The following is a 25,472-nucleotide window of genomic DNA, read 5'->3' on the forward strand; positions in this document are numbered from 1 at the left end:
CGGGACCCTGGGTATTGGGCTCCTCACGTTACAACTTTTCGCGCGGTGTCACAGGTAGAATGAGCGCCACCCACTCCTGTCCCATCTGTTTCCCTGAGCCATGCAAGCTAATTAGATGGAACCGCAGTGGGTCCGTAGTCGATACATGCAACAACAACGCCTCTGTGATTAAAGTTATTAATAGGGTTTCTAAGTGCGCGGCTATGCCACTCAAACACCATGAACAGCAGCAGTCAAACTGAACAGCACGAATCTCAGTCAAGACCGCGCGGACTGCCCCGCCAAGAATCTTTAGAGGCGTGGCTGTTGCCCCTTGACTATTGGATAAATCAATTGTACGCGTCACAACATCTAGATGCTGATTGGCTCGACTGAGTGAAACGCATGAGAGCGCCAGAAAAAAAAGCTTTAGCGGGTGTTTTTGGTTGTAGCTATTCCTGTTCAGTAATGCAATTCCAACACAAGTAACTTCAGCGGAACAGGAGAAGTTTTACAGCTGGATATTAGAAGAAAGCCCGCTTATTTAAGAAATTAAAGTTATGTTGATTTGAGTTAAACAACGTACCACCAGTAAGTCTGTGCAATTGGAGATACTGTACGTTGGTTTTGACAACTTTATCTTCTTACGTTACGTAGGAAACGCTGAAGAAGGTGAGTAAATAATCATCACTAACGTTAGCTAGCCTAGCTACAGTAAGTTAGATGACAGCCAGCAGGTAAATAATGTAGCAAGGTATTTATGTATTGAGTAAATAGACAAATATGTTTTGTTTATTGATTAACAGTATATATACTATTTGTCTTGCAACCTGCTAGCTTTTAGCTAGCTAAGTTAAGTGTCACGTTGAATGGATCAGTATTAATACTCAATTTGCCCAAAGAAAATACTTCCCAAGATTGCATCCTTTTTTTGCAGTGTTTCCATTGTGTACTATAGCTACAATTGAGCTATTTATTGTGTATTCGTCTTGCCATCAGGACTTTTACAGTAGCAATATTCAATGTGTCAGAATTAGATGTGATAGTAGATAGTTAGCTTGTTAGCTAGCTAGATTCGTCAGCTAACGTTAGGTGGGCTAAGGTCTTTGCGCCAAAATCTTCTGACCACTGATATCTTATGGCCATGTAATAGATCGATCTATTTGCTGCATTTGGCTATAGCAATGTAGTGACTGAAATATGACTGTATGAAACTAAATAATGACCTTTCTGCACAGTTCAGAGACAAATGAATATGATATGGCTAATTGTTTTTCAGATGGAAGTTGAATGTCTAGCTTTGAGAGATCTCATAAGTCCAAAGAAGAGCAAAGCAGACCTGGAGGAAGTTGGAGGCAGAAATGATCAGAAGGTATGTTTTGATTCCAAGTCAAATGAACCGTTCAATTCCTTATTATTTATTACTCCTTATTGAAGAGACACTTCGGAAACCATCTTCAGAGTCAATTCCTCTTTTTGTGAATTTGTAGCACTGTTATATGACATGCCTGGAGTGTCTTGAAATGAGATTATTTCTCACATGAACTAAACCAATCAATCAAATTGATTTATAAAGCCCTTTTTTACATCAGCCGATGTCACAAAGTGCTGCACAGACACCCAGCCTGAAACCCCAAACAGCAAGCAATGCAGATGTAGAAGCACGGTGGTTAGGAAAACTCCTAGGCCAGAACCTAGGAAGAAACCTATAGAGAAACCAGGCTCTGAGAGGTGGCCAGTCCTCTTCTGGCTGTGCCGGGTGGAGATTATAACAGAACATTGCCAAGATGTTCAAAGGTTCATAGATGACCAGCAAGGTCGGGTAATAATAATCACAGTGGTTGTAGAGGGTGCAACAGGTCAGCACCTCAGGAGTAAATGTCAGTTGGCTTTTCATAGCCAATCATTCAGAGTTAGAGACAGCAGGTGTGGTAGAGAGTCCAAAACAACAGGTCTGGGACAAGGTAGTACGTCCAGTGAACAGGTCAGGGTTCCATAGCCGCAAGCATAACAGTTGAAAGTGGAGCAGCAGCATGACCAGGTGGACTGGGGACAGCAAGGAGTCATCAGGCCAGGTAGTCCTGAGGCATGGTCCTAGGGCTCAGGTCCTCCGAGAGAAGAGAGAGAGATAAAGAGAGACCGAATTAGAGTGAGCATACTTAAATTCACACAGGACACCGGAAAGGACATAAGAAATACTCCAGATATAACAGACTGACCCTAGCCCCCCACCACAAACATTGCAGCATAAATACTGGAGGCTGAGACAGGAGGGGTCGGGAGACACTGTGGCCCTGTCCGACGATACTCCCGGACAGGGCCAAACAGGCAGGATATAACCCCACCCACTTTGCCAAGGCACAGCCCCCACACCACTAGAGGGATGTCTTCAACCTACTACCCTGAGACAAGGCAGAGTATAGCCCACGAAGATCTCCCCCAAAGCACGAACCCAAGGGGGGAGCCAACCCGGACAGGAAGATCACGTCAGGGACTCAAGTGACGCACCCCTTCTAGGGACGGCATGGAAGAGCACCAGTAAGCCAGTGACTCGGTCCCCATAATAGGGTTAAAGGCAGAGACCCCAAGGGCGGTTCATCGCTCCAGTGCCTTTCCGTTCACCTTCACACCCCTGGGCCAGACTACACTCAATCATAGGACCTTCTGAACAGATGAGTCTTCAATAAAGACTTAAAGGTCGAGACTGAGTCTGCGTCTCTCACATGGATAGGCGGACCATTCCTTAAAAATGTTGCTCTATAGGAGAAACCCCGGCCTCCAGCTGTTTGCCTGCTGGAGGCCTGCTTCTTATGACCGTAGTGTACGTGTAGGTATGTACTGCAGGATCACATCGGAAAGATAGGTAGGAGAAAGCCCATGTAATGCTTTGTAGGTTAACAGTAAAACCTTGAAATCAGCCCTTGCCTTAACAGGAAGCCAGTGTAGAGAAGCTAGCACTGGAGTAATATGATAAAAAAATGTTGGTTCTAGTCAAGATTCTAGCAGCCTTGTTTAGCACTAACTGAAGTTCATGTAGTGCTTTATTCGGGTAGCCGGAAAGTAGAGCATTGCAGTAGTCTTAATCTAGAAGTGACAAAAGCATGGATACATTTTTCTGCATCATTTTTGGACAGAACGTTTCTGATTTTTGCAATGTTACGTAGATGGAAGAAAGCTGGTCTTGAAACAGTCTTGATATGTTCATCAAAAGAGAGATCAGGGTCCAGAGTAACACCGAGGTCCTTCACAGTTTTATTTGAGATGACTGTACAACCATAAAGATTAATTGTCAGATCCAACAGAAGATCTATTTGTTAATTGGGACCCAGGACTAGCATCTCTGTTTTGTCTGAGTTTAAAAGTAAAACATTTGCCACAATCCACTTCCTTATGTCTGAAACACAGGCTTCCAGAGAGGGCCATTTTGGGGCTTCACCATGTTTCATCGAAATGTACAGCTGTGTATCGTCCGAATAGCAGTGAAAGTTAACATTGTTTCCGAATGACATAACCAAGAGGTAAAACATATAGTGAACCTTGAGGAACACTGAAATTTACAGTTGATTTGTCAGAAGACAAACCATCCACATAGACAAACTGTTATCTTTCCAACAGATAAGATCTAAACCAGGCCAGAACTTGTCCTTGTAGACCAATTTGGGTTTCCAAATCTCTCCAAAAGAATGGTAGTCGATGGTATCAAAAGCAGCACTAAGGTCTAGGAGCACAAGGACAGATAAAGAGCCTTGGTCTGAAGCATTTTAAAAGGTAATTTACCACCGTCACGAGTGTTGTCTCAGTGCTATGATGGGGTATGAAACCAGACTGAAGCGTTTCGTATACATTGTCTTCAGGAAGGCAGTGAGTTGCTGCGCAACAGCTTCTTAAATTTTTTGAGAGGAATGGGAGATTCGATATAAGCCTATTTTAGTTTTTTATATTTTCCGGGTCAAGGTTTGACTTTTTCAAGAGAGGCTTTATTACTGCCACGTTTAGTGAGTTTGGTACACATCCGGTGGATAGGGAGCCGTTTATTATATTCAACATAGGAGGGCCAAGCACAGGAAGCAGCTCTTTCAGTAGTTTAGTTGGAATAGGGGCTTGACGGTTCAGAGACTCATCAATGTGTCAAGAGATATAGTATTAAAAACTTGAGCGTCTCCCTTGATCCTATGTCTTGGCAGTGTTGTGCAGATTCAGGACAACTGAGCTTTGGAGAAATACGCGGATTTAAAGAGGAGTCCATCATTTGCTTTCTAATGGTCATTATCTTTTTGTCGAAGAAGTTCATGAAAGGATCACTGCTGAAGTGAAAGCCATCCTCTAATGGGTTATGCTCCTTTTTAGTTTGCTTTGCGACAGTATTAAAAAATACATTTTGGATTGTTCTTCTCAATTAAGTTGGAAAACTAGGAGGATCGAGCAGCAGTGAGAGCTCTTCGAAGTGAAAGCCATCCTCTTTGGTGTAATGGGTTATGCTCCTTTTAGTTCCAGTTTGCTTTTCGCGACAGTATTAAAAAAGCAGTACATTTTGACAATTCTTCTTCAATTAAGTTGGAAGACTTCCAACTAGAGCTCTTCGAAGATGTCTTTCCAAGCTAGCAGACAGTTTGGTGTAGCAGCAGCTCTTCGATACTTCTTTCCAAGATACTTCCAGTTTGGTGTAGCAGCACGGTACTGTCTTTTCCAAGCTAGTCGGAAGACTTCCAGTTTGGTGTAGCAGCAGTGAGAGCTCTTCGATACGGCACGGTACTGTCTTTCCAAGCTAGTCGGAAGACTTCCAGTTTGGTGTGGCGCCATTTCCGTTCCATTTTTCATTCCATTTTTCTGGACACTTGCTTCAGGGCTCGGGTATTTTCAGTATACCAGGGAGCAAGTTTCTTATGACAAATGTTTTTTGTTTTTAGGGGTGCGACTGCACTATAGTATTACGCAATATTTAATTTAATCCCTCAGTTAGGTGGTTAACCGATTTTTTAAAATTTTATTTTTATACTCTGACGTCCTTGGGTAGGTGGAGGGAGTCTGGAAGGGCATCTAGGAATCTTTGGGTTGTCCGAGAATTTATAGCATGGCTTTTGATGCTCCTTGGTTGGGGTCTGAGCAGATTATTTGTTGCGATTGCAAACGTAATAAAATGGTGGTCCAATAGTCCAGGATTATGAGGAAAAACATTACGATTTACAGTATTATTCCACGGGACAAAACTAGGTCCAGAGTATGACTGTGGCAGTGAGTAGGTCCAGAGACATGTTGGACAAAACCCATTGAGTCGATGATGGCTCCGAAAGCCTTTTGGAGTGGGTCTGTGGACTTTTCCATGTGAATATTAAAGTGAATATTATCTGCCGTGATTAAATGGTCCGATAGGAACTCAGTTAGGAACGCTGTTTATGGCCCAGGAGGCCTATAAACAGTAGCTGTAAAAAGTGATTGAGTAGGCTGCATAGATTTCAAAACTAGAAGCTCAAAGGATGAAAACTCAAGTCTTTAAAAAAAAAAAAAAAAAAAAAAAATGTAAATTTACATTTTCTATCGTAAACGTTAGCAACAACTCTGCCTTTGCGGGATGCGCAGGTATATGGTCACTAGTGTAACCAGAAGGTGAGGCCTCATTTAACACAGTAAATTCATCAGGCTTAAGCCATGTTTCAGTCAGGCCAGTCACATCAAGATTATGATCAGTTCATTGACTATAACTGCCTTGGAAGTGAGGGATCTAACATTAAGTAGCCCTATTTTGAGATGTGAGATATCACAATCTCTTTCAATAATGACAGGAATGGAGGAGGTCTTTATTCCAGTGAGATTGCTAAGGCGAACACCGCCATGTTTAGTTTTGCCCAACCTAGATCAAGGCACAGACACTGTCTCAATGGTGATAGCTGAGCTGACTTCACTGACTGTGCTAGTGGCAGACTCCACTAAGCTGGCAGGCCGGCTAACAGCCTGCTGCCTGGCCTGCACCCTATGTCATTGTGGAGCTAGAGGAGTTCGACCCCTGTCTATATTGGTAGATAAGATGAGAGCACCCCTCCAGCTAGGATGGAGTCCGTCACTCCTCAGCAGGCCAAGCTTGGTCCTGTTTGTGGGTGAGTCCCAGAAAGAGGGCCAATTATCTACAAATTCTATCTTTTGGAAGGGGCAGAAAACAGTTTTCAACCAGCGATTGAGTTGCAAGAGACTGCTGTAGAGCTCATCACTCCCCCTAACTGGGAGGGGGCCAGAGACGGTTACTCGATGCCGACACATCTTTCTAGCTGATTTACACACTGAAGCTATGTTGCGCTGGAGACCTCTTGACTGTTTCATCCTAACATCGTTGGTGCCGACGTGGATAACAATATCTCTATACTCTCTACACTCGCCAGTTTTAGTCTTAGCCAGCACCATCTTCAGATGAGCCTTAACGTCGGTAACCCTGCCCCCTGGTAAACAGTGTATGATCGCTGGAAGTCTAATACTACGGAAAATGGAGTCGGCAATGACTACGGTGTTCAATTTGTCAGAGCTAATGGTGGGAGGCTTTGGCGTCTCGGACTCCGACCTGTTGCTTAATGGGGAGAGCCGGTTGAGAATTCCTACAGTATTTCCTTCCAGAAGCCATGAGAAAATTGTCCGGCTGCTGGGATTGTGCGAGAGGATTTATATTACACTCTGTACTTATGACCCTTGCCTAACGATTGCGTCTGAAGCTTTGCTTGCAGCACGGCTATCCTCACCATAAGGCGATTGTTGTCCTGTATATTATGAGTACAACAATTCTTAGTCTTCATGTTAATGTTGCCACTTAGCTTTGGCTGGTGGAGGTTCTGTAGAACCATGTCCAGATAAAGTGTCCGGGGTGGAAAAAGTTTAATGAAGAAAGTTGAGCGAGGGGGGGAATATATATATATATGTGTGTGTGTGTGTAATATTATAAAGTACAAACCGAAGATAGTTATGCTTACGTTATTTATATGAAGTAGATCCGGCTACAAATGCAACACATTTCATATCACTCCACCCCACTTATTCAAAGTTCATAACATTGTGCTCCTTCCCAGGAGAACAGATGTGTCGAGCGAAGAAGAACCACCCCTCACAAGATGGACACCACAGCCACCATGCTGCTGTATGGCAGTAAGCCTCCCACCCCGGAACACCTCCAGAGCACCCCTGTTAAGCCTTCTGAGCGGGGGGCCCCTCCCCACGCGGACCCCTGGACCCCCACGGCCAACCTCAGGATGCTTATCAGTGCTGCCAGCCCTGACATCCGCGACAGAGAGATGAAGAAGGTGCTGTTTAGGCCCATTGAGAATGAGAGAGCAGTGGAGGATGTCGAGGTGGATGGCCCGTGCCAGGTACCCTTTGACCACTCACCGACTGCACCCCAAATGGCACCCTGTTACCTTTATAGTGCACCACTTTTAACCAGGGCCCACAGGGCAACACTAGTCAACTGTATAGGGAATAAGATGCCATTTGGGACACTGACCTCCTATACTGAATTGATGGTGATGGCTGCCTTTGGGCAAGCATTTAGTAATGTGTTATGGGTCATTTGTATGGATTGAGATTAGCAAAGGTTATGCCAGAAACTGCTGGTAGGATATGTTATCTTGAATATACAGTGACATTGTCATCATACTGTTGGATTTTAGTATCATGCTGAAATCTTAAAAATATCATGCTGTAGTAAATTCTTACAATTCTTGACTCGATGACTTTCTTGACAATGCTTTGTCTCTCTGATCAGTTTGATGTGGTGGACGACGAGGAGGAGGAAGAGGGGGAAAGGAAGCCCAGCAGGAAGCAGAAGAGCCTGGGCCTGCTGTGCCAGAAGTTCCTGGCCCTGTATCCGGACTATCCAACCTCTGACACCATCAGTATCTCATTGGATGAGGTGTCTACCAGCCTGGGTAAGAGCCAATGAATCCAGAGAGGGAGATTACAGCTACACCTGGGTCATGTTCATCAGGGCAAGCGATGTAAAATGTTTTGCAAATGTTTCAACAGTCCCTCCCTGTTTCAGTCCATTAAATAATAAATGCCATTTAGCAGACACTTTTATCCGAAGAAACTTAGTCATGCGTGCAGCCATTATACATCTGGGCTGTACTGAGAATCGATCCCACTAGCCTTGTGTTACAAGCATCATGCACTCGCAACTCAGCTACAAATGACCCGTTGTCTTCCGTTTTATGACTAATGAACACGACCCAGACATTATACATCTGGGCCGTACCGAGAATCGATCCCACTAGCCTTGTGTTACAAGCATCATGCACTCGCAACTCAGCTACAAATGACCCATTGTCTTCCGTTTTATGACTAATGAACACGACCCAGACATTATACATCTGGGCCGTACATTCCCATACCTTGTGTTATCATGCACTCACAACTCAGCTACAAATGACCCGTTGTCTTCCGTTTTATGACTAATGAACACGACCCGGCTCAGGGAGGCTGCCATAATTGGTAACCGCACAGAAAGGAAGACAATAATGGAAATAGCTCATAAAACGGATATTACATTAGCTATGTGAAATATCACGCACTATTGGATTTTGGAAATGGTTGCTATGGATACCTTCCCACAGAGCCCTCGTATCCCACTGTACCTTCCAGAATAGCACCAGGTTGTAGTATAAACCTGTCTGAGACTGAGGAACGTTAAGATGCAGCCGGACATGGTCTGCTGCGTCATTAACTCCTGTTGAGGTACCTTAGAGCTTTGTTATATAACCAGCTCACATAACAGAACACTGAAATCATGTTGCTGACCCCAGTGTGACCTGTCCCTGGTGTCTGTCTGTCTTTAGGGGTGGAGCGGCGGCGGATCTACGACATCGTAAACGTCCTGGAGTCTCTGATGATCGTGGGGCGCGTGGCTAAGAACCAGTACGTGTGGTACGGGCGGCGGCGCCTGGGGTCCACCCTGGCCGAGCTGCAGGGGATAGGCAGGCAGCAGCGCTACCACCTGCACATGGAGCAGGCCGCGGAGGGTGGTCACAGAGAGGGAGCCACCACACACACCCCAGGGGAGGGAGGTGAAGGAGACTCCGGCTGTGGTGAGAGCAGAGTAGGGGAAAATTGCCCCTAGACGCTGATCTTGGGTCAGTGTTGCATTTTCCGCACTAATGGTTAAGGTTAGGATTGGGGGGGAATCTTCTCACGACAGGTAATGGATCACTTATACCCTGTGTCGTTATTAGTCAAACAGTCTGGTTAATTAACTTCAGCGGGCGTTTGGAGATTGCTAGTTAATATGTGCCACATCAAAAGCTCAGCCGCCAAGCTTCGCTCCTGTCGCCATTCCTCTGCTGTCATCTCCCAGTTGTATTAGTGATCCATCACATTGATGAGGAGCGCTTGGTCATCACACACATTAACACAAAGAATCCCATCAGCCTTGATAAACCCGTGAGGCCGTTACCCCCTACCCTCGTCTCCATGACGATGAGGAATGCTTTTACTGACTTGGGCTTAAAGGCAAATTATTTAAAAAATGTATTTAATCTTTATTTAACTAGGCAAGTTAAAGAACAAATGATTATTTACAATGACGGCTACCCCGGCCAAACCCTAACCCGGGACGACGCTGGGCTGTGCGTTTCAACGTGGCTAATTGGCTAACTAGGTAGCTGCATGTAGCTAGCTAACAGAATCTAAAGCTACTGTTCCCTAGAGAGGCAGTGGTTGCCTTGGATCTGGCGTCCCCTCCTGCAGAACACTAGGCCTTCCACTTCCCGTCATAACGTCCCTTTGAGAGGAGGGCAGGGTCACTTTCTCTCACTGAATAAGGAACGTTGTCGTTCGTATTATGGTCCTGTTTGACAAGACCACCTGTTTGACAGGTAACTCGGGTCTTGAGTCAAATATCCATTGTTCTCTGTAACACGGACATTAAAGTAGTATTATTATAGGAGGAGGGTGTGCCATGCTGTAGGTCAGATTCAAACCCATGCTGACACTGGTATGTAACTGCTGTCGGCAGCACTAGACCATACAAGCCACTGCAACGTCCTATTCATTAGTGCACACCATCGCAAAATGTTTTGCAACGGAAAAGAGGAAACAAGTTCAGGTAGTTCGCTCCCTGTTTGTCCATTTTCTTCCGTTTGCCACTTGGTGAATAGAACCCAGTATTCCCTTTAACTTTGTTCTGCTTGTCTGTTTGCAGCGGTCGCCAGCACGAGGAAAGACAAGTCCCTACGCATCATGAGTCAGAAGTTTGTCATGCTCTTCCTGGTGTCCAGGACCCAGACGGTCACTCTGGACGTGGCCGCCAAAATCCTCATCGAGGAAAGCCAGGACCCCGCCAGCCACAGCAAGTACAAAAGTAAGCATCCTATTACCTACATAGTGCACGACTTTTGACCAGAACTCATAGGGATCTTGAGGGTTTTGCTGTGCAGTCAAAGAGCCTCTGACACAACATCAAGTCCAGGTAGTCCCTGGCTGTTTCAGTCAGTGTCTTCCCTTTGGGGCCTAATGATCACAACCCAGCCACCAAATAGCTGCAGGTTGAAGTTTCCCCTAGTACAGGTCTAGGATCAACTTCTCCTCTAATAATCCTAACCTTAAACATTAGTGGGGAAGATGCAAAACTGACCCAAGATCAGTGTCTAGGGGCAACGTCACCTCAGATACCCCCAGACATCCCTCCCATTGGCCTTTTTACTGTGTTGTTCGAATCTGATTCAAATCTGTCTTCAGCTAAGGTGCGGCGGCTGTATGACATCGCCAACGTCCTGACGAGTCTGGGATTGATCAAGAAGGTCCACGTCCGGGAGGAGAGGGGGAGGAAGCCTGCGTTCAAGTGGATCGGCCCGGCAGACTTCCACAGCAGACATGGTAAGATTGAATTGAAATGATTTGGGTAGTGAATAATACAGCCAGATGTGGATCCACATAGGATAGCACTTAAAAGCATTCATTAAAACACTTTTCACACAGTGGTCCTCGGTGGTAAAACAAATAACATCACTCCCATATTGGTTCAGAAGGGCATTAGCTCAGTACATAGGGAGACCATCTATTAAACAATACTACAGTGAATGGAAATGGATGCATTATACATTTATAATGGAACTGTCTTCACATCTACTAAAACTACTCATAAACCTGTCTACTGACCAAGACTAACACGCTCTGGGATTCATTTCCCCTAGGCACAGATCTAGGATCAGCTTCCTCTCCTCCTGTCCTAGCCTTAACTATTAGTGTGGAAAATGATAAACTGACCCAAGATCAGTGTCTAGGGGCAACTTCACCCTACTCCTACTGACACACAGAACTCACTGACCACTCTGTTTTTCAACAGAGGACTCAGAGGCTGTAGCGGCCATCGCTCTTCCGGAGTCCATCGCTCTTCCGGGCGGCAGGAAACAGAAGCTGGCACGCCATGCCTCCTTCAATGTGGTGCCCACCTCCGTGGCCAGCCAACGCCGTGTCAACTCGGCGCCCAGCAGCCCACGCAGAGAGGTCACGGGTAAGGAGTCGGGACAGACAGCTCACATCACAACTGGTTCCCAATGACTCAGTGGGTTAGAGCACAGAGCTGTCAACTGTCAACCAACTACTAATCTGTTGATATGCTAGGGTTACAGGTCGGGGTAAGACTAGGATAAGGTTAGGGCAAGCAGCTAGTTAGTTAAACTTCTACCAACCATCTATTTGGGACCATTCAAATAAAGTAATACCTGTAAATGTAATTAACTCACGTCTCCCTCGGTTCTGTCCAGGTCTGCTTCCCCAGTCAGTGGACTATTCCAGAAGGTGTGTGAGCAACAGCGCTGTGTGCCGGCTGCAGTTTGGAACCACTGTTACAGGGTAAGTAGAACACACACGGAAGGAGGCTCTCACACACACACCAAACATCCCAGGCTGCTACCAATCCTGTTCCTAATCACGCCATCACTTTTCATACGCCATCCAGTGGTAATAACCTGAGATTTACTGCAAACAATCTACAACTTCTGTGTTGCATTTCATGATCTATTACACTGCCTGTTGCCAAGGACTAGCTTGTTGGTTGAATGTAATGACACATCAGGTCCACTGGTATACAACAGGGCTGCCATGTGAATATATGAATGTGTCCCAAATGGCACCCTTTATAGTGCACTACTTTTGACCGGAGCCCTATGTATCCTGGTCAAAAGTAGTGCACTATATAGTGAATAAGGGGCCATTTGAGACATGGCTTATGTGGTGATTTAGTTGCAACTCAGGAAAAGGAAACTGGGCCCTTAGAGGAAGTGATGCGTGCAAATGACCAGCTCCAGAGGCTCCGGCTTGGAGTTTTTAATAGGCCCGGCTGAAGCTCTTCGCAAACTGTTATTGGTCCACGTCTCACAGTTCATTTCATTTATAAAAGGTGGTTTTCGTAATGGTTTGCTTTGAGTTTTTACTCTTACCCTGGTGTTTGTTTAGGCTGGGTTTGACATGTTTTACATGAGTTGGCTGCAGTGTCTCCTGGTCCTCTTGGTTTCTGACCATTTCTACTAGGGATGTGGTGGCTATTTCACCGGTGGCCAAGCCACAGCCGTCTCAAGGCTGTTGCTGCTCTAAGTGTTTTTGGAGTGGGGATGGAGGAGTCATAAAGGTTGCTGGTTCCAAACTGCTGAGAGGGAGTGTTTTTTTGTTGTATTTTTTACAATTGAAATCTGGTCTCTAATGCAGTCACCACATGGTTTTGTTTTTCTGGAAAAAATAGCATTTAAGGACTTTACTACTATATGTTTCTACATTCTAATGTCCCATCTTTTTTTATAAACAGTATAATGCAAAGGTGTGAAACTCTATTCCTAGAGGACCATGTCTGATTAAGACCTAGAGAGTTCCTAACTAATTAATATCATTCATTGGAACAAAACTCGCAGACACTCGGCCCCTCCAGGAAATGAATTTGACAGCCCTGCTACAGAGCATTTGCTTAGAGAGAATGACAGAAACATATGTCTAAGTTGGTTCCTCTGTGTCTTTGCAGTGTCTCCCACCCCAGCGGCGGACTTCAGAGCCCCGCCCACAGTGACGGCAACTCCCTGCTCTGCTCCCCGGGCCTAGCCCCCCTGGCCGTGCCCGTCCACCCAGAGGGTTCATACGTGGGACCCCTGTCCCCCCATCCCCACCACATGGCCTATCTACCCAGCCTGTCCCAGGCCTCGGTGGTCATGCTGTACGGAGGTCCGGAGGCGCAGGATGGGCTTGACTGCCTGACCACGGAAGTTCAAAGGTCACCGGGGTCAAGGTCCAGAGAGAACATCCTGGAGAAGAGGAAGAAGGATGAAGGAGTGGAGGAGAAGAGGGAGTCACCTGAGACAGAGCTATCTGAAAAGGTGAGTTTGGAGAAAGTGAAATCCACAGATGTACTGTGGATCTCTGATTGACCATAAGCCTGACACACTTCAGGTAGTCGTTGTCCATATTTCCACACTGTACCTAGGACCACCTCTGACCTTAGATCACTGTAGATCATCCTCCTCCTGCTAGACCAATCACAGTAATGTATGATCCATATTTAAAGGGAAAGTTCAGTGTTTTACTACTTAACGAGAGGGTTCCTCACCCTGAAAGTTGTGAAAAAACGAAACTTCCCCTTTTTAATTAGAAGCGTGGTGATTTGACAACCGATAAGACAGGTCAGGGAGAGCGACGCCTCATACTGTAACGTCTCAGGTCCAGATTCAATCAGATCAAGTGTTAACCGGAGATAGCTGACACCCTCATAGCTGATGTGTCGGAGGTGGAACTGCATTGGCGCTGTCAAATCGGCCTTGATCATTGTCAGGAAGCCACACCGTCCTCACGTTAAAGTTCAGAAGGAGAAAGGCTACATAGAAATAATGACGAGTTCTATCAGTGTTCAGTCTAAACCAGGCTGCATGGGATTCTCATAATGCGACTCTGTGCAGCCAATGGCAATGTCCGCTTTAGGTATAATGACGTGAGCTGCTTGTGGATTTGACAGTTCTAACGCAGTTCCACCTCTTACAGTTCCACCGCCAAAACAATCTCTATGCCAATGTCACATAAAGCAGATCTGATTGAATAGAACCCTCAGTCTTAATAACACACTGGTTGGTTTCCAAGGTGACCAAGTACACTCTTTATGCATTGTCAATAATGAGCTTCCCAATGATGCCCTTTTGTTATTTATAAGTGACACACACTGATACGACTGCTGAGAAGTCACACACACACACAGAACTGCCTGTCTGTCTGGACACTCCATTTATACCCACTCTAAAGATCACAGTACATAACTTTGTCCTCTGTTGGTTTAATTCAACATGTGTATTGGAAGTATCTGTGTTGCTTCCTATATGGCACCCTATTTGCTATATAGTGCACCACTTTAGACCAGGGTCTATAGAGTAGTGCACTATGTAGTGAATAGGGTGCCACTTGGGACTCAGTACTGATCTCATGAGGGGGGGTCAGACCAGTGAATTACCAAATGGTTTGTTTGCGTACGGGAATGTTTTCTCCAAGGAGGGAGTTTCATTTTCCTCCACGGCTGTTTCCCAAATGACACCCTGTTCCCTGTGGGCCCTGACCAAAAGTAGTGCACTATGTAGGGAATAGGGTGCCATTTGAGAGGCAGCCCATGATTTTGTGAGGTTCATTACATGTGAAGGTGAAAGACATAACTCAGAATGTGCTGTTTTATGTTCAGCGATCACTTAATAATGAAAAGAGGTTTCCTCAAGTTTCTTAGCAACATTATACTGATTGATTAGAAAATTGAGAGCTTCTGATGATGATATGAAGACATTGAAGTAGTAGAGGACGACATTATGAAGACATGGAAGTAGTAGAGGACGACATTATGGAGACATTGAAGTAGTAGAGGACGACATTATGAAGACATGGAAGTAGTAGAGGACGACATTATGGAGACATTGAAGTAGTAAAGGATGACATTATGAAGACATGGAAGTAGTAGAGGACGACATTATGAAGACATGGAAGTAGTAGAGGACGACATTATGAAGACATGGAAGTAGTAGAGGATGACATTATGAAGACATTGAAGTAGTAGAGGACGACATTATGAAGACATGGAAGTAGTAGAGGACGACATTATGGAGACATTGAAGTAGTAGAGGACGACATTATGAAGACATTGAAGTAGTAGAGGACGACATTATGAAGACATGGAAGTAGTAGAGGACGACATTATGGAGACATTGAAGTAGTAAAGGATGACATTATGAAGACATGGAAGTAGTAGAGGACGACATTATGGAGACATTGAAGTAGTAGAGGACGACATTATGAAGACATGGAAGTAGTAGAGGACGACATTATGAAGACATGGAAGTAGTAGAGGACGACATTATGGAGACATTGAAGTAGTAGAGGATGACATTATGAAGACATGGAAGTAGTAGAGGACGACATTATGGAGACATTGAAGTAGTAGAGGACGACATTATGAAGACATGGAAGTAGTAGAGGACGACATTATGAAGACATGGAAGTAGTAGAGGACGACATTATGAAGACATGGAAGTAGTAGAGGACGACATTATGAAGACATGGAAGTAGTAGAGGACGACATTATGGAGACATTGAAGTAGTAGAGGACGACGATATGGAGACATTGAATTAGTAGAGGACGACATTATGGAGACATGGAAGTGGTAGAGGACGACATTATGAAGACATGGAAGTGGTAGAGGGCGACATTATGAAGATATTGAAGTAGTAGAGGGCGACATTATGAAGACATGGAAGTAGTAGAGGACGACGATATGAAGACATGGAAGTAGTAGAGGACGACATTATGAAGACATGGAAGTAGTAGAGGACGACATTGTGGAGACATGGAAGTCGTAGAGGACGACGATATGAAGACATGGAAGTAGTAGAGGACGACGATATGAAGACATGGAAGTAGTAGAGGACGACATTATGAAGACATGGAAGTCGTAGAGGACGACGATATGGAGACATTGAATTAGTAGAGGACGACATTATGAAGACATGGAAGTAGTAGAGGACGACATTATGAAGACATGGAAGTCGTAGAGGACGACGATATGAAGACATGGAAGTCGTAGAGGACGACATTATGAAGACATGGAAGTAGTAGAGGACGACGATATGAAGACATGGAAGTAGTAGAGGACGACGATATGAAGACATGGAAGTAGTAGAGGACGACGATATGAAGACATGGAAGTCGTAGAGGACGACGATATGAAGACATGGAAGTAGTAGAGGACGACATTATGGAGACATGGAAGTAGTAAAGGATGACATTATGAAGACATGGAAGTAGTAGAGGACGACGATATGAAGACATGGAAGTAGTAGAGGACGACATTATGAAGACATGGAAGTAGTAGAGGACGACGATATGAAGACATGGAAGTCGTAGAGGACGACGATATGAAGACATGGAAGTCGTAGAGGACGACATTATGAAGACATGGAAGTCGTAGAGGACGACATTATGAAGACATGGAAGTCGTAGAGGACGACGATATGAAGACATGGAAGTAGTAGAGGACGACGATATGAAGACATGGAAGTCGTAGAGGACGACGATATGAAGACATGGAAGTCGTAGAGGACGACATATGAAGACATGGAAGTCGTAGAAGACATGGAAGTCGAGAGGGACGATGATATGAAGACATGGAAGTCGTAGAGGACGACGATATGAAGACATGGAAGTAGTAGAGGACGACATTATGAAGACATGGAAGTAGTAGGACGATATGAAGACATGGAAGTCGTAGAGGATGACGATATGAAGACATGGAAGTAGTAGAGGACGACATTATGAAGACATGGAAGTAGTGAAGACATGGAAGTGGAGTAGAGGACGATATGAAGACATGGAAGTAGTAGAGGACGACATTATGAAGACATTGAAGTAGTAGAGGACGACATTATGAAGACATGGAAGTAGTAGAGGACGACATTATGAAGACATGGAAGTAGTAGAGGACGACATTATGAAGACATGGAAGTAGTAGAGGACGACGATATGAAGACATGGAAGTCGTAGAGGACGACGATATGAAGACATGGAAGTCGTAGAGGACGACGATATGAAGACATGGAAGTCGTAGAGGATGACATTATTTCAGTATATTTCATCATCATACATGCTGTGATTTAATTCAGAAAATCTTGTTAATGATTCCTGAAAGCCAAGCATTAAATTAAAATCTGAATCACTGCATGCTCCCTGACCAGGATAAAAGTATTCCAAGTTGTAATTAAACACAATGGCATTATCATTTTGGTGATGCATGTGATATTTGTAATTGTACAAAACCCCAGACTATTAATCTCAGCCTCTCACTTCCATTTAAATTGAGGAGTGAGAGAAGTCATGGTAGGTGTGCTCAAATCCACACAGTATTTCTACCTACCAGTAGTCTGGTACATTCACCTGAAACAGTCACAAAATGCTCTGCAGAGGAAGCGTAGCAGTTCACACTATTTGTGCTTGAAAAATTAGCAAAACAGAGATGTCATTTTTGTAGATGAGCCATGCAATTTCATGGCTCATTATTTGAGAGGGAAATGTGATCAAAGCTCATCGTAAATTAATTATGGGATGCACTAGGGAGCGCTGCAGCATTGGGCTGTGGGAGGGTCACATTAAAAACTGAAGAATGGGAGCTGAACGTGGACTACAGGAAAAGGCGGGCCGAACAGGCCCCCATTAACTGTAGAAGTTCTACAGCTGCACCATCGAGAGCATCCTGACCGGTTGCATCACCACCTAGTATGGAAACTGTTCGGCATCTGACCGTGAGGCGCTACAGAGGGTAGTGCGTACGGCCCAGTACATCACTGGGGCCTAGCACCCGGCAAGCTGTACCGGAGCGCCAAGTCTTGGACCAAAAGGCTCCTTAACAGCTTCTACCTATATACTATAGGTGTCAAAGGAAAGCCCCAAAAATTGTCAGACTCCAGTCACCCAAGTCATAGACTGTTTTCTCTGCTACCACACGGCAAGCGGTACCAGAGCGCCAAGTCTTGGACCAAAAGGCTCCTTAACAGCTGATACCCCCAAGCCATAAGACTGCTGAACAATTAATCAAATGGCCACCGGAGTATTTACATTGACCCCCCTCCTCCCTTTTGTACACTGCTGCTACTAGCTGTTTATTATTGTTGTACTTGGCACACTTTACAAATTGTTTTTCTATTCCTAGAGAAGGAGAGTGGAGGGAAGGAGTGTGGAGGGAAACAGCTGTCAGATGACCACCAGCCCAAGGACCAGCTCCCTGGGACACCCAGGGGGGCTAGTCAGGGAAGAGGCCCTATTGAGAGTCCTCAGAGACGGGGAGGTGGGCAGACCGAGTCCCCACAACAACCTGGTCCGGCCTTCACACTACCTCTATGTGCCTAACTCTGCAGGTATGCTATGTTAAAAACAACTCTGTGCCAGTCAGTCAAGTGTTGCTCGGTTAATGTCTCTTATCCACACTAGCATCATTTTTTTAGTTTGCGTCTCTGAAACATGACCGTAGACTCTGTGCCAGGATGGATATTGGACTGTACAGGTAGTGCTGATAGACTTGTTGTCTACTTAGGAGCCGTGTCCTTAACGTAGTGACCTCAGTCCCATGTAGGGATTTGTAGTATTTCAAGGATAAAGGCATTGTGAGTGATGTTCACGCCTATTTTTCTATGTTCTTGTGATTTTTGGCTGCACCACGTCTCCTGTTGGTTGAAGCGATGTCTACTCCCCCTCCTCATGGTTTCATAGGGCGCTGGTCAAAAATAGTGCACTAAATGGGGAATAAGGTGCCATTTTTCACAGATGACTCGTCCTCATTCACCCCTCTCCCCTCCAGGTCTCAACAGTCTCAACTTCCTTCTCTCTGCTGGTCAGACGACAGGCGGCCTGACTCTACCTGCTGGCACCCTGCCCTATGTCCTTGTGTCCTCCTCCACCCTCTCCCCCTACCCACTCATGGCCAACAGGGGCGATGCCAATCTCAATTTCAACATGTCCACCATGATGTCCCCCGCCTGCTTCGTGGTGGGATCCGCCGGGCCCTACACAGTGGCCGGGGCCCCGGAGTTCAATGGGGTGGCAGTGGCGCCGGCCCTCTCCAGTCCAGAGCAGCACCCGCTGTTCGGGTCGGCACCCATACCTCCACATTCTCCCTTGGAGACCAGGCCGCCTCTGACCTTCATCCAGACAGAGACACAGGTGAGATAGGCAGGAAGACAGACAGACAGGTGGGAAGATAGATAGATAGACCGGCGGGAAGACAGACAGACAGGCGGGAAGGTAGATAGACAGGCGGGAAGGTAGATAGGTAGGCGGGAAGATAGACAGGCGGGAAGATAGGTAGGCGGGCGGGAAGGTAGATAGGTAGACAGGCGGGAAGGTAGGTAGATAGGCAGATAGACAGGCGGGAAGGTAGATAGACAGGCGGGAAGGTAGATAGACAGGCGGGAAGATAGGTAGACAGGCGGGAAGATAGGTAGACAGGCGGGAAGGTAGATAGGTAGGCGGGCGGGAAGGTAGATAGGTAGGCGGGAAGATAGATAGACAGGCGGGAAGGTAGGTAGGTAGGCGGGAAGGTAGGTAGGTAGGCGGGAAGGTAGGTAGACAGGCGGGAAGGTAGATAGGTAGATAGACAGGCGGGAAGGTAGATAGGTAGGCGGGAAGGTAGACCGGTAGATAGACAGGCGGGAAGGTAGATAGGTAGATAGACAGACCGCGCCTTAACCACTTCACATGGATCAGATTATATAGACAGACAGACCGCGCCTTAACCACTTCACATGGATCAGATTATATAGACAGACAGACCGTGCCTTAACCACTTCACATGGATCAGATTATATAGACAGACAGACAGACCGTGCCTTAACCACTTCACATGGATCAGATTATATAGACAGACAGACAGACCGTGCCTTAACCACTTCACATGGATCAGATTATATAGACAGACAGACAGAGCCTTAACCACTTCACATGGATCAGATTATATAGACAGACAGAGCCTTAACCACTTCACATGGATCAGATTATATAGACAGACAGACCGTGCCTTAACCACTTCACATGGATCAGATTATATAGACAGACAGACCGTGCCTTAACCACTTCACATGGATCAGATTATATAGACAGACAGACCGTGCCTTAACCACTTAACCACTTCACATGGATCAGATTATATAGGCAGACAGACCGTGCCTTAACCACTTCACATGGATCAGATTATATAGGCAGACAGAACCACTTCACATGCAGACAGACAGTTTAACCACTTCACATGGATCAGATTATATAGACAGACAGACCGTGCCAGACAGACCGTGCCTTAACCACTTCACATGGATCAGATTATATAGGCAGACAGACCTTAACCACTTCACATGGATCGATTATATAGACAGACCGTGCCTTAACCACTTCACATGGATCAGATTATATAGACAGACAGACCGTGCCTTAACCACTTCACATGGATCAGATTATATAGACAGACAGACTGTGCCTTAACCACTTCACATGGATCAGATTATATAGACAGACAGACCGTGCCTTAACCACTTCACATGGATCAGATTATATAGACAGACAGACCGCGCCTTAACCACTTCACATGGATCAGATTATATAGACAGACAGACCGTGCCTTAACCACTTCACATGGATCAGATTATATAGACAGACAGACCGTGCCTTAACCACTTCACATGGATCAGATTATATAGACAGACAGACCGCGCCTTAACCACTTCACATGGATCAGATTATATAGACAGACAGACTGTGCCTTAACCACTTCACATGGATCAGATTATATAGACAGACAGACCGTGCCTTAACCACTTCACGTGGATCAGATTATATAGACAGACAGACCGTGCCTTAACCACTTCACATGGATCAGATTATATTGGAAAGCAGTTAAATCCGGTCACATGATGTATGACCTTTTGTGTAGCAGACAAACACTAGAAATGCCACCGTCAAACTCCGTTTATCATGTTTTAACTACTCCACAGCAGTTCATGGATCGTGCCTTAGATTATATAGGCAGCTTTTGTTTGCTTTAAAAAGATTATCCCTGAAAAGGAAAATATAGCTTTTTTCACCTCAGCAGAGTTCATTCATCTTTTGGTCATTAAAAGACAATTAAACTCCCCAACATAGCTCTGATGACGTCACTCTGTGCCTCAAGAAGACACTTCTCAGACTCCGGTTGCATCCCAAATTGGACTCTATTCCCTATAGCTATAACTCACTACCTTTGACCAGAGCCCATAGGACTTTTGTCTAAAGTAGTGCATTATGTAGGGATTAGGGTACCATTTGGGACACAGGCTCACTCGTTAGACTCTTGGCGCAAAATGAAGGGACATTATTAATGATTGGACGAGCCAACGTGTTCATCCATAACAAATGAATCAGCACACGGTCTCCCATTCCTGCTATGCACTCCCTCTCCTAACATTGATGGAATGAAGACTGTATACAAGTGGTCTGTTTCCAACAGGTTGTTCGCTTGCTCTGCTTAGAAATGCATAGCTAGGTTTCGCAGTGGGGAATAGGGTTCAAGCTGAAATGTGTCCTTCGCTGGAAAACATTGTGTTTCTTAGAATTGAATTGAGTGGTATTTTATAAGGCTGGTATTTGGGAAGAGGGGGTGAGGGGTAGATGGAATACTGTCACAGTGATACTCTACTGCCAGAGTTGATTATTCATCTGTAGTGAGATGCTAGGCAGATGCAGCTTTCCTTAAACTGTGTGGTTTCAGGGCCTCACTCTCTTGTCTCTCCTCGACAGACACCACAGACTCCCAAGGAGGAGGTGGCAGCTGGCGGTGGCTCCAAGGCCTTCTTCCAGACGCCAGGGACCCTGGGAACGGCCACCACAACCCCCGTGGCCCGCCGACGAGGCTCCGCCCAGAGGAGGCTGGACATCGGCCAACCACTGACCAATTAGAAGTCTGGGGACCTTTTAGAGTGGGCGTGGCTGTTAGCTATAACCTGAAAGGCTGCCTAGGGGCCTGAGAGGAATGGACAAATGTTGCTCTCCGGATAAACGTGCTCTGACTGCACTAGCTTTGGCTTTACTCCCCACGCTCTGACTCTCAGGGTATCTTTTCTGTATGACCGAACTGTGTTGCTTTCATACCACTGGTGCTTCGCCTTATTACTAGGGAATGAATGCTAGTCTATACGATACCTCCTTTAAGTGCCTCATCATGTAGGGCGAAGTTGCCCTTAGACTCTGATTTTGGGCCAGTTTGCAGTTTCCCCACTAATGGTTAAGGTTAGGATTGGGGGAAGGGAAGCTGATCCTAGGGGAAACTTCACCCTCGAGTTCCTCATGATTGGACTGGGACACCGATAACTATCAGAGGACACAGGGAAGCAGTGTTGTCGTCTTTTGTTTTAGTGCCCTCCTGTGGTGGGAGTTAGGTACCACTCATATTTATTTTTCTAGTCCATCTTCCATAGAAAGATTGAGCTACCTTGGTAATCGCTCCACCCATGACTTTATTATATCCCAACGTTATTTATATATGAACTAATATATCTGTTGAGTATTGGGACTGTTGAGTAACAATTCTGATGATGTTACTCTACTTTTAGCACTAAGTATTTAAGAATATACTTCTGATTCTTGAGTTTCGCTGGCTCTGGAGGGACTCGGTAAAAACGGTATCCGTAGGAAAAGGGAAAACAGTTGATCATAGGTTAAATATCACTGTGGAAGCTGAAAGGTTTCCCATGATGACACATTTCAGAAACTGGTGTTGGTAATAAGTCAGGACGTCGAAGAGATATCGATACGCTTCTCGGTTGCATTTCTAGCGTGTAACTGACCTGGCTCTAAGAGAGGTTTAAAAACCACTGGTTTTCACTGTGTAAATGAGGTTAACTTAAAAACTCCACCCAAAAACTATATTTTGCTATGCGTTTCATTAGTCCATTGTTAATATAATCCAAAATGTTTTGGGTGGAGTTTTCCTTTAATCAGTCACAGCAACACATTGGTGAGTTTAAGGCCTACAAAATGTCTGCCAGGGTTTTTGGTACAAAGACTGGCATCTTGGCCACTCCAAAGGGTTCTGTATTTTTACAACACTCATGTGGTTTACAGGTTTCCAATTGTTGGGCTTTAAGAATAACAGCAAATGCCAGCATCGCTCTCTGTCAATGTGTATGTGCTCACACCACCGCATGCCAGGTGAAAACTAAATGTGAAATGATTTGATGATGTTACAAGATACTTGAATGACTTAGTTATCCAGCGGTATATACTGGAGACGAGTGAAATATCAAAGTACTGTATTTAATGCATTAAATGACGTGCATTAGAGTTTGGCCTCTGGAATATTTTTGGGGAGTAATTGAGGAAAAGTTACATTATACCAAAGGGTGCTGATCATCTACTTGAACTGTAGAACACAGGAGGTTGGTGCCACCTTAATTGGGGAGGACAGGCTCATGGTAATGAGTGGAATCTGGAATGGTATCAAATACATCACACATGGCTTACATGTGTTATGATGCCATTCCATTTGCTCTGTTCTGGCCATTATTATGAGCCGTCCTCCAGTCAGAGGCCTCCACTGCTGTAAGATGTTTGATACCATTCCATTTGCTCTGTTCTGGCCATTATGAGCCGTCCTCCAGTCAGAGGCCTCCACTGCTGTAAGATGTGTTTGATGCCATTCCATTTGCTCTGTTCTGGCCATTACTGAGATGTGATTGATACCATTCCATTTGCTCTGTTCTGGCCAGAGCCGTCAGTCAGAGGCCTCAGCTGTAGATGTGTTTGATGCCTTTGCACTGCTGTAGATGTGTTTGTTTGATGCCATTCCATTTGCTCTGTTCTGGCCATTATTATGAGCCGTCCTCCAGTCAGAGGCCTTCACTGCTGTAGATGTGTTTGATGCCATTCCATTTGCTCTGTTCTGGCCATTATTATGAGCCGTCCTCCAGTCAGAGGCCTTCACTGCTGTAGATGTGTTGTTCATGTACAAATCTTTCTCTTTTTTTTTTACCAGTAATTATTTTTGTATATTGTATTCATATGTTTTTAATTATTACTTCAAAACATTGAAATGTTTAATTTAATGCTGCTTCTTATCATAAAATAATAATTGCACTGCTAGTTTCTGTAGTATCCGTCCGCTGCTTTGTAGGAAACCTTTTCTAACATTACAACACATTGTTATTTTCACAGTGCTTACTACTGGCTGTATGTATGTTATGGGACAAACAGGGTTTTGTCTCTAGACATCCACAACCTTTGTAATAAAAAAGTGAAAATGTCCAGCTGCTTTCCGTGTTGTCTTCATAGAATTGTAAGTGATATGAGCAACTCGTATTTCTCACCTGTAAATGTAGCATTGTATATCTAGCTCTGAGCAATGACACTTCTTTTGTCAAATTACAACATATTTAGCCACAGGTTGTTGTGCTACACAATATAGTGAATAAGGCACTGGCACTTGGCTGCCATTGAAGGAACTGACCAATAGATGGCAGTAGATCACTCAAAAGAAACAGCATGCTCCATATCCTAAAGGCCCTGAATGAAAACCTGCATCCTTCCTTTCTCTGAAGTATTCACTAGTCTGACATGGACATGCCTGGATTGGTCATCTTTCAGATCACGTTAATTATTCTAACAGTATTCAAACAGGGCCAACGACCTCTCTAAATCCAATCAAAGCTGTCCTAATAATAGAGGTCAGAGGTCAGGCAAACGCATCCTGTCAGTGTGACTGCAGACCAATCTGGTATTTTATTACAGGTGTAATAAACCTGGTGGGTTGCTGCCCATAGGTTCGGTTCGGGCTTAGGCCTTGTATGTATTTACGCATCATAAACATCTGTAGATGAATCAACGGCATAGTCTGGTAGTGGCCAGGTATTAAAACATCATCTGTAGATGAATCAACAGCATAGTCTGGTAGTGGCCAGGCATTAAAACATCATCTGTAGATGAATCAACAGCATAGTCTGGTAGTGGCCAGGCATTAAAACATCATCTGTAGATGAATCAACAGCATAGTCTGGTAGTGGCCAGGCATTAAAACATCATCTGTAGATGAATCAACAGCATAGTCTGGTAGTGGCCAGGCATTAAAACATCATCTGTAGATGAATCAACAGCATAGTCTGGTAGTGGCCAGGCATTAAAACATCATCTGTAGATGAATCAACAGCATAGTCTGGTAGTGGCCAGGCATCATCTGTAGATGAATCATCTGGTAGTGGCCAGGCATTAAAACATCATCTGTAGATGAATCAACAGCATAGTCTGGTAGTGGCCAGAACATTAAAACATCATCTGTAGATGAATCAACAGCATAGTCTGGTAGTGGCCAGGCATTAAAACATCATCTGTAGATGAATCAACAGCATAGTCTGGTAGTGGCCAGGCATTAAAACATCATCTGTAGATGAATCAACGGCATAGTCTGGTAGTGGCCAGGCATTAAAACATCATCTGTAGATGAATCAACGGCATAGTC

At 45.0% G+C, this 25,472-nt stretch overlaps 1 protein-coding gene across 2 annotated transcripts; it reads left to right on the plus strand.

Annotated features, from left to right (window-relative positions):
* Positions 1-383: 383 nt before the first annotated feature.
* Positions 384-23,686, plus strand: e2f7 (E2F transcription factor 7). 2 transcript variants are annotated; one of them, XR_010464513.1, is made up of 14 exons: positions 384-651; positions 1,259-1,351; positions 7,026-7,322; positions 7,718-7,880; positions 8,787-9,035; positions 10,148-10,306; positions 10,684-10,821; positions 11,291-11,458; positions 11,712-11,799; positions 12,959-13,307; positions 18,156-18,360; positions 18,801-19,162; positions 21,764-23,551; positions 23,629-23,686. XR_010464513.1 is itself a non-coding variant. In XM_029655072.2 (13 exons), exons 2-13 carry the CDS (start codon positions 1,259-1,261, stop codon positions 21,920-21,922), a joined length of 2,430 nt encoding a protein of 809 aa, XP_029510932.2. In that variant the 5' UTR covers positions 384-651; the 3' UTR covers positions 21,923-23,681. The 2 variants fall into 2 exon arrangements, 1 of the variants encoding a protein (XP_029510932.2); XM_029655072.2 differs by having other exon boundaries at positions 21,764-23,681.
* The last annotated feature ends 1,786 nt before the right edge of the window (positions 23,687-25,472 follow it).

Source organism: Oncorhynchus nerka, linkage group LG8 (assembly GCF_034236695.1).
Source record: "Oncorhynchus nerka isolate Pitt River linkage group LG8, Oner_Uvic_2.0, whole genome shotgun sequence".
Lineage (NCBI taxonomy): Eukaryota > Metazoa > Chordata > Actinopteri > Salmoniformes > Salmonidae > Oncorhynchus > Oncorhynchus nerka.